Below are 19,172 nucleotides of genomic sequence, written 5' to 3'. Positions count from 1 at the left end.
AACTTGAAGTCCAGAATTGTGATGCCTCCAGTTTTGCTTTTCTTTTTCAAGATTGCTTTGGCTGTTTGGAGTCTCTTATGGTTCTATATAAATTTTAGGATTGTTTGTTCTAGCTCTCTGAAAAATGCTGGTGGTATTTTTTTTTTTTTTTTAAGATTTTATTTATTTATTTGAGAGAGAGAGAATGAGAGACAGAGAGCACGAGCGGGAAGAGGGTCAGAGGGAGAAGCAGACCCCCCGCTGAGCAGGGAGCCCGATGTGGGACTCGATCCCGGGACTCCAGGATCATGACCTGAGCTGAAGGCAGTCGCTTAACCAACTGAGCCACCCAGGCGCCCTGCTGGTGGTATTTTGACAGGGATTGCATTAAATGTGTAGATTGCTTTGGGTAGTATAGACATTTTAACAATATTTGAACTTCCAATCCATGAGCTTGGAATGTCTTTCCATTTCTTTTTTTTTTTTTTTTTTTTTTTAAGATTTTATTTATTTATTTGAGAGAGAGAGAGGAGGAGCAGAGGGAGAGGGACAAGCAGACTCAGTGCTGAGCATGGAGCCCAATGCAGGGCTTGATCTCATGACCATAAGCTGAAATCAAGAGTCGGATGCTTAAACAATTGAGCCACCCAGGTGCCCTATGTCTTTCCATTTCTTTGTGTCATCTTCAATTTCTTTCATCAGTGTTTTATAGTGTTCAGAGTACAGGTCTTTCACCTCTTTGATTAGGTTTATTCCTAGGTATCTTATTATTTTTGGTGCAATTGTAAATGGGATTGTTTTCTCAATTTCTCTTTCTGTTGCTTCAATATTGTTATAAAGAAATGCAATAGATTTCTGTATGTTGGTTTTGTATCCTGTGACTTTACTGAATTCATTTGTCAGTTCTAGCAGTTTTTTGGTGGAGTCTTTTGGGTTTTTGATATATAGTGTCATGTCATCTGCAAATAGTGAAAGTTTTACTTTTGCCTTATTGATATGTATTCCTTTTATTTCTTTTTGTTATCTGATTGCTATGGCTAGCACTTTCCAATGCTATGTTGAGTAGAAGTGGTGAGTGTGGACATCAGTGTCTTGTTCCTGACCTTAGGGGAAAGGCTTTCAGTTCTTCCCCATTGAGGATGATGTTAGCTGTGGGTTTTTCATATATGGACTTTATTATGTTCCCTCTTAACCTACTTTGTTGAAGGTTTTTGTCATGAATGGATGTTGTACTTTGTCAAATGTTTTCTCTGCATCTTTGCAATGATCATATCATTTTTATCCTTTCTCTTATTGATGTGATGTGTTATGTTGATTGATTGGTGGATATTGAACCACCCTTGTAACCCCAGGACTAAATCCCAATTGATTGTGGTGAGTGATTTTTTTTTTTTAATGTATTGTTGGAGTATAGTATATATTTTTAACTTATTCACAGATCACCTTTGAGTAGTATTGTGACTGTACACTATAGTATTATAAGAACCTTACAAAGTATGTTTTTTGTTTGCCTCTTCCAGAAGCACATTTTATAGCTATCTATCTATATGTATTATAAACCCTACAACAGTTATTGAATTTACTTACTTATTTATTTATTTATTTATTTATTTTGTGGGCAGCAAAGCAAAGTTTATTGAGGGATAGTATAAAGCTCCCGAAGAGGGAGGGGAGCCGAGAGGGACCCCCTGAATTTACTTTAAATAGTCAGTTTTGAAAAAATATAATTTTATTTTTTAAAGATAATTTTAAAGATAATTTGTATTTATCCACATATTTATCATTTTTCAGTGCTCTTTACTTCTTTATATTGATTCACATTTCCTTCTAGGATCATTTTCCGTTTGCCAGAAGAATTTTCTTTAACATTTTGTATAGTGCTGATCTGCTGGTGATGAATTCTCTTTAGCTTTTGTATGTTTTAATAAGTCTTTATTTACCTTATTTTTTGAAAGATATATTTGCTAGGTACAGAATTCTAGTTTAGCATTAATTTTTTTTAAAAAAGTTAGTGCTTTAAGGATATTGGTTCACTGTCTTTGGCTTTCATTTTTTCTGATATAAAGTCTGCTGTCATTCTTATTTTGTTGTTGTTCCTATATTCTTTTTTTTTTGTTTCTTAAGTAGGCTTTATGCCAAGCATGGAGCCCAATGTGGGGCTTAAACTCACGACCCTGAGATCAAGTCCTGAGCTGAAATTAACTAAGAGTCCCTTGCTTAACTGAGTGAACCACCAAAGCACCCTGAGTTGTTCCTATATTCTTAATGTACCTTTTTCTCTGGTTGCTTTTAAGATTTTGTCTTTAACACTGATTTTAACCAATTTTATTATGATGTACTTTGGTGAAGTTTTATCGTGTTTTTTGTGCTTGGTGTTTCTTGAGGTTCTTGGACGTGTGGGTTATAGTTTTCATCAGATTTGGAAAATTTTCAGCCTTTATGTCTTTGATTTATTTTTTTATTTGAGAGAGAGAGTAAGCATGAGTGGGGGGAGGAACAGAGGGAGAGGGACAAACAGACTCAGTGCTGAACACGGAGCCTGATTAGGGGTTCGATCTCATGACCCTGAGATCATGACCTGAGGTGAAATCAAGAGTTGGATGCTTAACTGACTGAGCCACCCAGGTGTCCCCAGCCATTCTATCTTAAAATATTTTCCTTCTGACTTCTCTTTCTTTCCATCTTCTCTTTTTCTGGAACTCCAATGACACATTTACTAAACTTGATTGTTGTTCTATGACTCACGGATACTTTGTTAATTTTTTTTCTAGAGTTCTTTTTCTCTTCATGGTTTTTTTTTTATGTACCTAAGTTCACTAATCGGCTATATTGTCTAGTCTGCTGTTAATTGCATTCAGTGTACTTTCCATTTCAGATACTGTATTTGTTTGTCTCTAAAAGTTTTGTATGGGTCTTTTTTTATATCTTCCATATTTTTCATTGTCATGCTTATGCTTATGCCTTCTTGAACAATTGGAGAATATTTAAAACTGTCTTAATGTTATCTACTAATTCTATCGTGTGTCATTTCTAAGTCTTTCTATTGATTGATTAGTCTACTCTTTACAGGTTGTATTTTTCTATTTCATTGCATACCTTATGATTTGTGATTGGATGCTAGACATTGTACATTTTACTTTGTTGAATGTTGAATTTTTATATTCCTTTTACTATTTGGGGATGTGTTCTGGGGCAGTTTCTTTTAGAAATGGTTTGATCCTTTTGAGATTTGCTTTTAAGCTCTGTTAGGTAGAATCAGAACAGCCTTTATTCATAGGCTAAACTGGCCTGGCCTTTCAGACAATAACCTCAGGATTCTATTGATACCCCATATGTTAGGAGATCTTTCTATTGTGGTTCTTGAGAATAAGAACTATTTCTGGCCCTGTGTGAGCATTGGGAATTGTTCTGTCTGCTCCTGTCCAGTGATTTTTTTTTTTTTTTCATTATCTCAGTAGTTTCCTCATATTCATGTATTGATCAGACTCACTGAAGACTCAGGGAGAACACTCTTTGTATGTTCAGAGCATGTACATATGCTCACCCCCTCTCTCTCTTTCTTTTCTCTGTGAATTCTAGATGGCTTGGTTTCTCTGAACTCTAAACTCTGTTTCTTCAACTTAGGAAGACTGCTGGACTCTGTGTTTCTCCTCCCTACTCTTTACAGGTAGCAATCTGGGGACAATCATAATGCTCATCTTATTTATTTTCCTTAACTCAGAGATCACTATACAATGCTTTCTACTGGTACATTGTCTGAAAACGATTGCTTTGTATATTTTGTCCAGGTTTTTAGTTGGTTAAGGTAGAAGGATAAATCTGTTTTCTGTAATCCATCATGTCTAGAAGCAGAAGTTGTATATCATTGTTTTAATTAGCATTCCTTTTTTTACTTAGCAATGAACATTTTCTCTTTGTTTTTGAAAATTTCTTTTGACAAAAAAATTTCCATCTGTGGCCATCCAAACACATAATTATATGTACTTATTTTTAAGATTTCTGTGTTCAGAGACTATACAAGACCCATTTATATTAAAGTATCCTTTGGATTATCAAGTTTTTTTTATCGTATCTAACAATAATTTTCTTCCTTTAAGATTATTTTTTCTTGGGGTGTCTGGGTAGCTCAGTTGGTTGAGCATCCAATTCTTGATCTCAGTTCAGGTCTTGATCTCAGGGTCATGAGTTCAAGTCCTGCACTGGGCTCCATGCTGGGCATGGAGCCTACAAAATAAAAAAAAGACTTTTTTCTCTTCTTCAAAGAGAATGGCTGAACAGTATTCCCTCTGGAAGCCCTTGTGCACCAAAAAATAATCTTCATTTATTCATTCAACAATTATTTGTAGAATGTTTACTATGTGGCAGTCCATACGCTAGGCATTGGGTATCTGTACAAAGGTGTATGAAAAAGAATTCATGACTTCAGGGAGTTCATAATCTAGTAGGTAAACTGAGAAGAAACTGTTAGCTTTCCCTTTGTGGAATATTAGTAGTAGGAACTATGTTCTTGTACTCTAGAACCATGGAAACAAAGGTGATTATACTCTCTGAGTATTGCTTTATTTTAATCTTTTTTTTTTTTTTAAAGATTTTATTTATTTATTTATTTGAGAGAGAGAGAGAGAGAAACAGCATGAGAGGGGATAGGGTCAGAGGGCGAAGCAGGCTCCCCGCTGAGCCGGGAGCCCGATGTGGGACTCGATCCCAGGACTCCGGGATCATGACCTGAGCCGAAGGCAGTTGCTTAACCAACTGAGCCACCCAGGCGCCCGCTTTATTTTAATCTTAATTCACTTCTTTTCTCAAACACCCAAGCATGCTCCTGCCTTAGGATCTTTTTTGTTGCTGTTCCCTCTGCCTAGAATGTTCCTCTCCAAGGTTGCCCAAATGACTTACCCCTTACCGCTTCACATTCCTGCTCAAATACCATTTTGTCGATGAGAGCTTCCCTGACAGTTGTGTATAAAGTAGCACTTGCTACATTCAGTCTTTATTCTCTTACTTGGATTTATTCTTCTTTATAGCATTATTATTTAAATTTTAAAAAATGATTTATTTATTTATTTGAGAGTGAGAGAGTAAGTGAGTGGGAGGAGCAGGAGAGGGACAAGCAGACTCTGCACTGAGCATGGAGCTGAGGCAGGGCTTGATCCCACAACCCTCAGATCATGACGTGAGCTGAAGTCAAGAGTCAGACGCTCAACTGACTGAGGCGCCCAGGCGCCCCTATTTACATTTTAATTTATTTTTATCTTCATCACCTTTTGCCCCCTCCCTGCCACAGATGTAAATGCCAGATGAGCAGAGGCTTTATCTGTTTTGTTCACTATTTTATCCCCAGCACCTTGAGTAGTTATGGGTACCTACTGGATTCTTTATTTATTTTTATTTTATTATTATTTTTTAAAGATTTTATTTATTTATTTATTTGAGAGAGAGAGAGCAAGAGGGAGAGGGAGAGAGAATCCAAAGCAGACTCCATGCTGAGTGCAGAGCCCCATGCTGGCTCGATCCCACACCGCGAGATTATGACCTGAGCTGAAACTAAGAGTTGGGTGCTTAATCGACTGAGCTATCCAGGAGCACACCCTACTGGATTCTTTATAAATATTTCATGAAAAATTAATACTTCACTTGATTATTTTTCCTTTCCACGTTTCCTTGCAAAGCATTTCCTGACTGATTTTATTCACATTGCTTATTTTTGCTTTACTATGTGCTTAGAATATGCATATGTCTTTCATATTAGAATATGCATATGTCTTAGAATATGCAACTATTACAGTGTAAGAGTTGAATGAGACCCTTATCATATCAAGTACTTATTGATTTTTTTTCCTCTCTCTTAGTCTTCACATAGGACCAACCCAATTGATAAACATCTTGAGGTCCTGATCAATAAATATGGATTGTCTGCCAAACCAGTTGCTCCTCAGATGTTTGCGTGTGCTGGGAAAGAGCACATGGAAAAATATGGTATGTTAAAAAAATTTTAAGGTCTATTGGTAGTTGTATGCATGTGATGAGAAACAACAAGAATTTATTCAGGATCTGTGGACAATGCCAAGATATATAAAATATAAAATGGTTTTTGAATTAAATTGAAGAAATAGTCCACAAAGGGTTTAGTTGTAGAGAAAGTATTATATATAAGACATCATATGGGAAGTACCTAGAATGATCCATGCCAAGAAATTGAAATAGGAAAAATAACATAAATCTTGTCCCCTTTAATCATGAATTATAAATTGAGGTTTCTAAGTTCTGAATATGATGACACTTAAAGCATGCTGTTGGTAATATGTTTATATAGCCAAATTTAATTCTTAGTACTTGAATTCACCAAGAATTCATCATCTGTCATTCCATAATGTTTTATTAGATTTAAATTTCATAGTTGATTTGCATTTTATAGGTTTACATCCTAATTTTTTGACTGATGATCAATGATTGGCTTGCCTTAGACAGTTAGTTAAAGCATGGGATAGTGCAGATGGGATTTTTTTTTAATTGTGTGACCCTGGACCAGTGCCTTGCTGTGTACTATTAGATAAGAAAGGAAATGATTATACTCAAAAGTTCAACATTCCTATTCTCTCTAGGAAAAATATCCCAGGTTGTTTGATAGATCAAATAATTAGAAAGGAAAAAAATCTTCAGAGAAGAATGGTGGGAGGAGCATTGCCAGTTTTTGGCCAGGAGAATTTTCTTTCCTAAAGCTATTTCCTACATTTTTAAACTCAGTCCATTCCAATCTGGCTTCCCTCCTTTCTCAAGGCTACCATTGAACACCATGTTGCCATATCCAGTACATACATTTTAATCCTAATTTAACAGACCTCAGCACCATTAATCCCTTTGACCACTTCCTTCTTGAAACATATTCTTCTCTTGGCTTTCATGACACCTCATTCTCCTGGTTTTTCTTACCTCTTTGGCTATTCCTTGTCCATTTCCTTTTCAATTAAAATATTATTTGAGCTCTCATTATATTCTAGGCACTGTTCTAGGCATTGGAATATAGCAGTATATCAATTTGCTATTGCTTTGTAATAAACTATGCCAAAACTCAGTGATTTAAAAAAATAATTATTTATTATTATAGTTTACAAGTTAGTAGATTGGGAATCAGCTCATCTAAGCTGAGCTCAGACCTTATTTGGGTTAATCATATGGCTATAAGTTGGTGGAAGCTCTGTTCCACTCTTGTTTGTCAGGGTCATATGTCTCTCCTCCTCCTGGGACCAGAGAGCCGGCCCTGGCATGTCCTTTTCATGGTGACAGCAGGACAAGAGAGTAATTTGCAACATGTAAAGCCTTTTGAGACTTAGGCTGTTGACCAAAGCAAGTTACATGGCAAACTTGGAATCAAGGGATAGGGAAATATATTTCATTTCTTTTGTGGTAGGAAACTACAAAGACAGACCTAAAAGGACATTTAAGAGGGAAAAATAATTAAGTATGTTAGTGCATTCATTCACAAGCTATCAATAAGCAGATGAGATGTGAAATTTTTGCTTAAATTTCTAGTTTGGGACAGACAATATGAAAAAAATGAAGATAATTTCAGGTAATTATTAGTCCTGTGAGGAAAAAAAAAACAAAGTAATATACTTAGGGGAAGAGGGGGGCCAGTGATGGCCTCTGTACTCCCATATCCAGTTGGCATCTTGGATCTCTGCTTGTATCTTTAATAGGCATCTCAAATTTAACATGTTCATTTTTATTTTTTATTTTTTTAAAGATTTTTTTTTTTTTTTTTTTGGTCAGAGAGAGAGCACAAGCAGGGGGTGCGGCAGGCAGAAGGAGAAGCAGGCTCCCTGCTGAGCAAGGAGCCCAATGCCAGGGCTCGATCCCAGGACCCTGGGATCATGACCTGAGCTGAAGGCAGACGCTTAACCGACAGAGCCACTCAGGCGTCCCAAATTTAACATGTTCAGATGTAGACTCTTAATTCTGGTCTCCCATAATTTTAAACTTGTTCCTTTTCTAGTTTCCTCGTCTCAGTAAGTGGCACTTCCATCCGTTCAGATGTTCAAAGCAGAAACATGAATCATCTTTGACACTTCTCCGGCCTTTTCCCCTATTCCAGTCCCTCATTATGTCCTGTCAATTCTACCTGCAGACTCCCAGTCCCTCATTATGTCCTGTCAATTCTAACTGCAGACTCCCAGTGTTTCTTCCTTCCAGTTCCTTTCACTACCACAGCTCTTACCCTAGATTTTTCAGTCTGTGGGTTGTGACCTGCTAGGAAATGATGGAATCAAGTTAGTGGGTTGAACCCAGTTTTTTTTTAAAGTCAAAACATTTTCAGTGCTGGGTATTAAAACTCAATACAGAAAAGTACACAAAACATAAATATACAGCTTAGTGAATTCTCACAGAGCTCCTCACTGTGATCAAAACCACCTACGAGGTAAAAAATAGAATGTTAATACTCAAGAATGCTCTCTGTAGATTATTCTTAAGAATTTTGTGGGTCTCTTGTGAATCATCTTAGGTCACTCCATTAGACAAAAAGCTATACCTACAAATCCCTTTGAGATAAGCTCTCCTTCCTTGGGTCTTTTCTGAGATGGCTGAGGGACAATATTCTTAAGCTTCCTTGTAGTTCTTATCAATCATGAGAGGATTTGTGAGGCGCAGCCCTTTTCTCTTTAGAGGGCTTTTTTTCTGTTCGAACTATATTCTAAGGCATCACTTTTGATCTGAGATCTTTTTTTTTTTAATTTTTTAAATTTTAATTTTTTTTAAGGATTTTATTTATTTATCTGATAGAGAGAGACACAGCGAGAGAGGGAACACAATCAGGGGGAGTGGGAGAGGGAGAAGCGGGCTTCCCGCGGAGCAGGGAGCCTGATGCAGGGCTCGATCCCAGGACCCTGGGATCATGACCTGAGCCGAAGGCAGACACTTAACGGCTGAGCCACCCAGGCGCCCCTGATCTGAGATCTTTAACAAAAGATTGTCACACCCTGGGCCTCATCTTTGGACCATTTTTTCCTGGCAGTGCCCTGGATTTGATCTTTGCTCAAAGGCCATTTCTTAATTTTAGCATCTCTTCCCATTTGAGAAGCTTGAATTTTCAAAATCATCAAGTCCTGAATTCTTTTTGGTTAATAGCCCTCTCCTCTATATAGCAATATAGATTTTTACCAAGAAGAAACCATGTGGCACCTTCAATATTTTCCTTATTATCTAATTTTCACGTAACTGCAGATAATAGTGTTATAATTTCTGCTTCTCTTGTAGCAAGGATTTCCTTTCTTCTAGTCTTCAGTAAGGTTTTATCATTTTGCAAACCCTCTCCAACAGCATCCTCAAAGGATCTGGAGGCTTCTAGTAATAGTTTCTTTAAGGCACTTTAGGCTTTCACTAGCAGTTTCCTTATAACCACCTCCTGTTTCCAAAACCATCCACATATTTTACATTTTTTGTTTAGTGTAACCCCAATTCCAGTATATTAGTCTGCTCAGGCTGCTATAACAAAATATCATAGACTGGGTGGCTCAAACAACAAAAATTTATTTCTCACAGTTCTAGAGGCTGGGAAGTCCAAGATCAAGGTGCAAGATAGCTTTTATTCTGAGGTCTTTTCCTTTGGCTTGTAGCTGGCTGCCCTCGCTTCATGTGTACTCAGATTCATGTGTACTCAGATGACCTCTTCTTTTGTGCAGGTGCAGGGAGAGAGAAAGAGAATGAGAGAGACAGAGTGAGAGAAGGAAACATCTTTCTCTTCCCCTTCTTAAAAGGATTATTGTAAGGGCACTAACTCATCATGAAGGCCTCACCCTCATGACCTCGTCTACCCTAATTACCTCCCAGTAGTCCTGTTTCCAAATACCGTCACACTGAGGGTTAGGGCTTCAACATACGAATTTTGTCAGGGACACAGTCTGTAGCATTTAGGTACCAAAATGTGTATTCATTATTTGTTATTGTATAATAATGAGACTGTGTATTTTAAAAAATAATTTCTTATTGTTTTCATTCTGGTTGTATAGTCTCCTGGGTTTAAGCACATTGGCCTTTTTATCAGTGTCTTCAGTAAGCCAAACTGTTTTCTGCCTTAGAATCTCATATTCCCTTCCCTTTGGCTACAGTGCTCTTTACTCCATTCTTTCAAGGTCAGCTGTCCTCATCCTTTTTTTTTTTTTAAGATGGGACTTGAATTCACAACCCTGAGATCAAGACCAGAGCTGAGATCAAGAGTCAGATGCTTAACTGACTGAGCCACTCAGGCACCCCCATCCTTTAGGTCTTAAAAGAAAAAAAAAAACAAAAAAAACTTGTCTCATATATCCAACACTTTACAAAAGTATCTCCACTTGGATGTCAAAGAGGCATCTCAAATTTAATAGGTCTAAAACTGAAGTCCTAATTCTTTCCCTGAATTCCCTTTTCCCTCTGTTCTTCCTGAAGTTTTCCCCATTCAATAAATGGTAACTCCATCTTTCTAGGACCTTTGGCCAAAAACCTTGAAGCTGTTCTTGATTCTACTTGAACTTGACATTCACTGTATTGGCAAACGTTTTCACTGATTTTTCAATATCCATTTCTTACCCTTTCTACCACTTATACTATAGTGCAAGCCACCATCATTTCTCACTTGGATTGTAGGAGTCCTAACTTTTTCTGCTTTTGCTTATGTATCTCTACAGCAAATCTTCACTTTATAGCCAGAGCAGTGTTTTGTTTGTCTGTTTTGTTTTTTGTTTTTTAATTCAAGAATCACCAGTCAAATCAATATTTAGTTTTATTGACATGTATGAGACCAAGCATCCCTAGCTGCTACAGGAGTATAGCAGACAGTTATAGTTAAGAAACAACTTTATTTTGAGCAGGGGGAAGGACAACGCAGTACTTAACAGCTATATTAGAGTCTAAATCCTGCTTCAGAGCAGTGTGTTTAACATATAAGCCAGATCATTTCACTCCTCTGCTCGAAACTCTGCATGTGCTCTCATCACGTTCAGATTGAAACTTAGAAGTCTTACTATAGCCTGCAAACTTCTACACAATCTGGTCCCCCACCCTCCTTAGCTTTCTGACCTCATCTCTTACCACTTTTTTTCTTTCACCATTGTACTCTAGCCACATTATCCTTTCTGTTTTCGAAAACAATAAGCACATTCCTACTTCAGGCAGGGACTTGCCCTTTCCACTTCTGGAATGCTCTACCCTAAGATCTCATCAGTGCTAGCTCCCTTATTTCAATCAGGTTTTGCTTAAGTATTGTCATCTGCTTCTTTCATCACCCTCTTTCCCAGAACTCCCTATCCTCTGTCTCCGGCTTTACTATTTTATGTAACACTTATAAAAATCTGGCATATGTATTTTTTCTTACTGACTGTCTCTTCCAGCCAGAATCTAAGTTCCATAAGGCCACTGATTTTTGTTTTATTCCCTGTTCATTGACTGTTATTGAGAACAGTGCCTGGCACAAAACAGGTATTCTGTAATTAATTAATCTTCAAAGAAAGGCTGTCTTTGACCATTCAAATTGAAGTAGGTCCCTCCTGTTATTCTCGTTCATAGATAGCCCCCTATTGCTTTCCTTCATAGCATCTAGCACTGTTTATATTCATATATATTTTGTGTGTGGTTTTATTTGTTTAATTTTTGTCTTCCTCATTATTCTGTAAACTCCATGAAAGCAGGATCCCTGTCTGTTTTATTTACTTTCAATATACCCAGCTTAGTACAGTGCTTGGCATGTAATCTAGACAGAAGAAAATTGTTTTGTTTGTTTTTTCCTTTCTCTTCTACAGTCCCTAGCATATGTAAATACTCAATAAATATTTGTTGAATGAATTCCCATACCTATATTGTCTTATTCAATTCTCATAACAATCCATTATGGGGGATGTTATTATCCCATTAAGTAAGATTCTGGCTGCTGGCTTCAGGATCTTTTATATATATATAATTTTGTTGTGTTCAGAAAGTATTTGTCAGTTGTTTTCTTGAGTTTTTTTTTTCTTATCTTTCAGGAATGGGAAATTGTATTTTGTTAAAGGCTTTTTCCAGCATCTGTTGAATTAATTGCATTATGTCCCTCATTTAGATCTGTTATTAGAATATTTTATTAATGGATTGCTGATATTGAACCAACTTTGCATTTCTGGAATGAATGCCACTTGGTCATGATGTATTGATTTTTTTTTTTTTTTAGTGGGGGGTTAGATTCTGTCACTATTTTATTTAGTACTTTAAATCAATATTCATAAGTGATATTGATGTATAATTTTCTTTTTTTCCTGCTTTTTTCCTTATCTTTTTCCTTTTCTTTTTTCCTTGTTTTAATACCAAGTTGTATTAATTTTATACCTGCTTTATAAAAAGAAATAGGAAGCCTTTCTTTACTTTTAATGCTCTGATACAATTTGTGGAGTATTGGGACTACCTGATCTTTGTAGGTTTGGTAGAATTCCCTGTGAAAACATCTCGGCCTGTTTTTCTTTCTCGTTTTTTCTTTTTGGTAGTTGCTTGGTAATTTATATATTTCTTTATGTTTGAACATCTTATCTTTAGTGAGGTCGTTTTGGGCAGTCTATATATCTCTAGGAAATTATCCATTTCATTTAGATTTCCAAATCTTTGTATAGAAGTCTGAAAAGTAGTCTTTTACAACTTTAAAACTTATTTCTATCAATGGTATTTCCCTCTTGTTATTTTTTTAAAGATTTATTTATTTATTTGAGAGAGAGATAGAGAGAGTGCGTGAGCATGAGCAGGGGGAGGGGCAGAGGAAGAGGGAGAGAATCTCAAGCAGACTCCCCACTGAGTGGTGAGCCTGTCTTGGGGCTCGATCCCAAGACTCCGAGATCACGACCTGAGCTGAAACCGAGTCAGATGCTCAACCAGCTGAGCCTCCCAGGTGCCCCTCTCTTGTTATTTCTTATTTTTGTGTATTCCTGCTTTCCTTTTAAATTAGTAGTAGTTTATTTGTTAAATTTTTCAAAATAACAGGATCTTGATTATGTCTGCTCTTTTTATTCTTTGCCAAATTAATTTCTGCTTTTATCTTCTTTGTGCTTTCTTTTAGTTTACTTCAGTTGTTGTTTTTCTAGTTTTTGAGTTGGAAATTTAATACATTTTCTTTCTTTTTAATGACAACTTTATTGAGATATAATTCACATCCCATAAAAGTCACTCTTTTAAAGTGTACAATTCAGTGATTTTTACTATATTCAGAGTTGTGCAACCATTGCCACTACCTAATTTCATAACATTTTCATCACCCCAAAAGGAAACCCCATACCCATTAGCGGTCCTCTCCATTACCCTCTCCCTCTCCTCTCCTCCTTGGCAACCACTGTCTGCTTTCTGTTTTTATGGATTTGCATATTCTGAACATTTCATTTAAATGGAATCATAATATGTGGACTTTTGTGACTGGATTCTTTCACTTAGTATAATGTCTTCACAGTTCATTCATGAGTAGCATGTATTAGAACATTATTCCTCTTCATTGCTGAATAATATTACATTTTATCATTCTTTCTGTGTTCAGTGCTATGTATTTTCCTGTTTACTGTTTTAAACTTATCACATTGATTGTGATATGAGGTGTTTTCAGTATCATTTTTCACAGAAGTTTTATAATTTCCATTTGCATTTCCTTAAATTTTTTTTACGTAAGAGTTGTTTCATGGAAATATTTTTTAAATTTCTAGATGTACTTTTATCTTATTTTATTTCATTTTATTTTATTTTACTTTATTTTATTTATTTATTTAGAGAGAGAGAGCATGTGTGGACACACGCATGAGTGGTGGGGGTGGGGAGGGGCAGAGGGAGGTGGGGAGAGAGAATCTTAAGCAGGCTCCATGCCCAACTTGGAGCCCAATATGAGGCTCAATATCACAATGCTGAGATCATGACCTCAGCCAAAATCAAGTCAGACGCTTAACCAACTGAGCCACCCAGGCGCCTCTTAATTTTTTGAATTTATTAATAATTTTTAGTTTTTTATTGCATTGTGATTTGGGGTGATTCCTGGTTCTATGGCTCCCTCTTATGTCAGTGTAGTAATGTCTTATATCTGTAGTGGATTTTTTTTGAAAGATGGGTTGTGTGTCCTCTGATTTCTCTCTCCCTCTTTTTTGTCTTGCAGGACCCTAAAGATTTCCCCTTTTGCTTCTTTCCTCTTTCACTATCCAGCTACCAAAGGACACCTTTCCCTTTCTTTTTGCCCCCTTTTTTTCTCCCAGAGCTATGCTTTTCAAAGATTACCACCTTGAATTTGCTGTACTTTTCAGACCCTTCCTGCAGTCATGCTTTGATCTGCAGTAATATTGTTCAGTATTTTCACATTTGTGGGGGAGTCTTTCTCTTCCCGGTGGTAGTTTTATTTTTTAATTTTATTTTATTTTTAAAGATTTTTTTAATTTATTTTTGAGAGAGAGAGAGCGAGCATGCGTATAGGGGAGGGGCAGAGGGAGAAGCAGACTCCCCATTGAGCAGGGAGCCTGATGCAGGACTCAATCCCAGGACTCTGGGATCATGACCTGAGCCGAGGGTAGACACTTAACTGACTGAGCCACCCAGGTGTCCCCCTTTAACCCCCTTTTAGACATAATACACATGTAATAATAATAAAGGCTCTGAATGTCTTGCTATAAAGAAGTATGTTTAACTTGTTTAACCCAGTATTATCTAAACTTATTTGACGGAAGAACCCTAATTTTTAAATTTTTATTTAATTTTTATTTTTTTAAAAGATTTTATTCATTTGTCAGAGAGAGAGAGCGAGCACAAGCAAGGGGAGCTGCAGGCAGAGGGAGAAGCAGGCTCCCTGCTGAGCAGGGAGCCCCATACGGAACTCGATCCTAGGACCCTGGGATCATGACCTGAGCCGAAGGCAGACGTTTAACCAACTGAGCCACCCAGGTGTCCCCCCTCATTTTTTAGTAACATCAAAGTGCTCCCCCCAAACAAAAGAAAAACCAAAACCCACACTCTAGTATTTCCTTACCTTGTCCCAAAAGATGTCCTAAGAATTTTAATTTTCTTGCTGATATACAGATACCGTGTTTCATCTGATCTACCAGTCAAACCAATCAAAAAAAGATATAAATCTACTATGGCTTGTTCTTACTAAATCCATATTGGCTGCCTCCTGATCATCACTCTTATTGATATGAGATCACTAATATGGACTCTACTTTCTTTAAGATTTGCTGAATTATATGTATGTCATTTCTGCTCTGAAGATCATCCTCCTGACAGAGGAGATAGAGATGAAGCAGAAATGGGAACTCTTCATTTTCCTGTGCCATGCATTAACGTAACATTATCAGCTCCTATCAGTGGACTTTTTCCATCCTTGGCCTTTCTGGCTCTAAAGCAGGATTCAAAACCTATCTTATGCTGCTTTGTCTTTTTAAAAGTAGTAAAAAAAGAGGCGGGGGGGCGCTTGGGTGGCTCAGTTGGTTAAGCATCTGCCTTCAGCTCAGGTCATGAACCTGAGGTCTTGGGATCGAGCTCCGGGTTGGGCTCCCTGCTCAGTGGGGAGTCTGCTTTTCCCTCTCCCTCAGACCCTGCTCCCTGCTCGCGCTCTTGCTCTCTCTCGCTCGTGCTCTCTCTCTCAATTGAATAAATACAAAATCTTTTAAAAAAAAGTAGTAAAAATTTTTTTCATATTTTACTTTCTTAATGTATGCTTTTGTTTTCCTGACACTAATCTTTAAGCTTTCTGTTAAGGAATTTAAAAACATACATATTTCTTGTTATGCTATAACTTTCCTGAAGACCCTTTTGCCTTATCATAAGGAAGGAGAAGGATCAGGTCCTGGAGGGTGTGAGTTGTAAAATTCACTTAATCTAGGGGCATTGGGATGCTTTGGCAGACTCCTTGAAAAATTTCTGGCATTGCTTTCCTGCCTTATATCCACTGTTAATCCCAGGCTATATTTTCTGTTTTTTGAAATTGGACTCTAGTTATACTAGGTAGAATTGGCCAGTTTGAACTATTTTCATGTCATATGCTTATTAGTGGATTCAACTATACTCAAGTTTAATTAAAGAAGTATTTATGTGAGGGATCAGTGTTGAAGTTGTCAGTACTGATAATGTGTACCAGGGAAAAGGTAGAAATATTTGGCAGGACACTGAGTACCATTGCAACGTTTGTTAATAAGCAATAGGAAGGCATTGACCCACTAATAGATGTTTGGTTTCTCTACAGGAACAAAAGTTGAACAGTTTGCAAAAATTGGATGGAAAAATCATAAACATTCAGTTAATAACCCGTAAGTATTTTGGAAATATGAAATAGTGAAAATCTGGGTTATCCTGCTATGTAATATATAACTTTATACTTGAAAGGTAAATGCAAGACCTCAAAGATATTAACTAGAATGTTTTATTGTCTTTCAGATAAAAGGCTTGGCCCAAGTAAACTTTTGACTACAGTTTTAGTTTTGGGTCTGTTTGTATTTAGGATGCCATTTAAGTTTACAAAAGAGTGTGAATGGTTGTTGTTAAAGATGTAATTGGTCATACATTGCAACTGCAGTATTGAAATTTTTGTGATAATTTTGGTTGAAAATAACCAGTGACCATTTTAAACCATTCCTTAAAACTTTTCTTAAAGTGTTCATAAAATGCCTATTAGTAGCCATTTTAATTACTTTCTATTAAATATTTGTATTACTTTAGTAATGTGTTTTAGTTATGTCAGTATCATTAACTCTTATTCTGGTAGAATAATATGATTATTATATCCTAAATGATCTGAAGTAAAATTACATCTTGTCAGATCATTCATCTTTGAATCCCTCGTGCCTACTGCAATGCCGGGCTTAAAGCATGTACTTAATGGTTGCTGAATAAAATTGGTTCACTGGCAATTGAATTAATCTCTACAAAAGCAATACCACTAGGCAATAAGAGAGTAATAACTAGCTTTATTAAATGCCAACTGTGTGTCACTGTGCTAGGTATTTTTATGTACATTTTGATTGAATCCTCTCAAGGACCCTATAAGGTAGGTATTTTTATTCTCATTTTATAGATAAGGAAAACGAGGTTTACAGAAATGAAGCAACTTGCACAGGATCATTCTAAGTAGTGGTAAAATAATGTTTATATTTCCTCCTACTAGATTGTAAACTCCTTGAGGACCAGAGCCATCCCTTCCTGATCTTAATGCTTAGCAGAGATCTTGGAACATGATAGGTGCTCAGTAAATTGTTTCTGAACTATTAAACAAATTTTGTCATATTTACTAATAAAACCATGACAAGAAATATTTTATACCACAAATGGATCATTACCACATATTTCTAATATTTCATGCTACTGCTAGTTCTCCTGATTCTCCTAATTTTAAATTGATATTTGAGTTCAGGGCATACTTAATTAACAAGTAATATCTAATCCCATGCCCTAGATCAAAGGATATTTTATGAAAGATGTAAAGGTATTGCAAAAGCTTTAGTGAATTTTCATTACTTATATGATAAAATACAAATTCCTTCATATGAGATAATAAGATCGTTATAATTTGGCCCACTCTACTTTGCCAGTCTTATTTCCTGCCACTTTCTGGCTATTCCCAATCTCTAGCCTCACCAGATTACTTTTTTCCCCCCAAGTATAGTATATAATACTCACTTTTGTGTTTTTACTTAGGCTGTTAGCTCTCCTTGGAATATCCTTTTGCCTTTCTTTTGCTTGGTGAATATCTACTTACCCATCAATCCCCAACCCAAATGTCATTACTTCTCTTAACATCTTTTTTTTTTTTTAAGATTTATTTACTTATTAGAGAGAGAGAGAAAACAAGTACAGGGAGGGGTGGAGGGAGAGGGAGAAACTTTAGCAGACTCCTTGCTGAGCTCAGAGCCCAATGCAGGGCTTGATCCCACGACCTTGAGATCATGACCTGAGCCAAAACCAAGAGTCATATGCTTAACTGACTGAGCCACCCAGGTGCCCCCCTGTATAACATCTCTGTCATCATATTTATCATATTATATTTGTTTGGCACAGATTCAGACTGAATTCCTTGAGGGTAAGGACCCATGGGACATACCCATGTCCCATGAGCCTAGCACAGGATCTGGCACAAATTAGGTGTTTTTGGAAGTTGGTGATGGTCAAAGTTAACTTTAGAAGCAGAGGTACAGATACTAGTATACAGATCTAAGTTACATGGGCTTTATTTCTAAACATTTGAATTGCTTATTAATTTCCATACCAGTTGAAATTTGCTTTTAGAATCTCCTTTGTGGTGTCTGCTGTTTCTGCTATTTGTGCCAGAGCAGTTTCTGAAACCATCTGATTTTATTTTTATTTTTTTATTTTTAAAAATATTTTATTTATTTATTTGAGAGGGAGAGATAGAGATAGAGCATGAGAGGGATGGAGGGGCAGAGGGAGAGGGAGAGGCAGACTCCCTGCTGAGCAGGAGCCTGACATGGGGCTCAATCCCAGGACCCTGGGATAATGACCTGAGCTGAAGGCAGACGCTTAACCGACTGAGCCACCCAGGTACCCTTGTTTTGCTTTTAAGGAACTAGTATTTAGTAATTCTCCAGGGGAAAAAAAATGGTATCCTATTTTAACCCCCAACTGATCTGACACCTACTAGGTGTACTGCAATTCAATTCTGTCACTAACCACTCGAGTTGATGCAGACCCCCTGAATTAAGGACTTAGTCCTCCACAAGACTGCCCTCACTTAAGATGGCAGCCACAAGTAGGGTCCCCAGGCCACCTGTACTTCTGACCAACTGACTGTAAATTCAGGGGTTTCCATGATCACTCACGTTTGATAATTCACTAGAGTTACTCGCAGAACTCAGGAAAGTGTTATACTTATGATTACAGTATTATTATAAAGGATACAACTCAGGAACAGCCAAATAAAGAGGCACATAGGGCAATGTCTGAGAGAATTCCTAAAGCTGAGTTTCTGTACCCTCTTCCCATGGAGTCGGGACACATCAATCTCCTGATATATGAAGGTACTCACCAACCAGGAAGCTCCAGCAAGCTTCAGTGTCCAGAGTTTTTAATTGGGGCTTTATTATGCAGGCATACTTGATTAAATCATTGGCCACATGACTGAACTCAATCTCCAGCCCCCTCCCTTCTCCTCAGCGGTCAAAGTGACTCAAGAGTCCTAATCCTGTATTCACATGGTTGGTGTTTCTGGGTGACCAGCCCCTTGCCTTCCCTCT

The 19,172-nt window shown here is 37.0% G+C and overlaps 1 protein-coding gene and 1 non-coding gene across 2 annotated transcripts in view; one reads left to right on the top strand and one right to left on the bottom strand.

Annotated features, from left to right (window-relative positions):
* The window catches only part of SCP2 (sterol carrier protein 2), a 113,483-nt gene that overhangs the window by 31,123 nt on the left and 63,188 nt on the right, over window positions 1–19,172 (top strand). Inside the window, exons 6-7 of the mRNA XM_032428746.1 lie at window positions 5,829–5,955; window positions 16,172–16,235. Of these exons, the coding sequence (XP_032284637.1) occupies window positions 5,829–5,955; window positions 16,172–16,235 (191 nt within the window). The remainder of the gene's footprint in view (window positions 1–5,828; window positions 5,956–16,171; window positions 16,236–19,172) is intronic.
* Window positions 10,744–10,875, bottom strand: LOC116626968. Its single transcript, XR_004298382.1, has one exon. It is a non-coding gene; the product is annotated as a small nucleolar RNA SNORA63 (small nucleolar RNA).

This window comes from Phoca vitulina, unplaced genomic scaffold (assembly GCF_004348235.1).
Source record: "Phoca vitulina isolate PV1807 unplaced genomic scaffold, GSC_HSeal_1.0 scaffold2, whole genome shotgun sequence".
In the NCBI taxonomy this organism is placed as follows: Eukaryota; Metazoa; Chordata; class Mammalia; order Carnivora; family Phocidae; genus Phoca; species Phoca vitulina.
The sequence above is the reverse complement of the archived record's forward strand: the minus strand, read 5'-3'. Positions and strand labels throughout refer to the sequence as shown.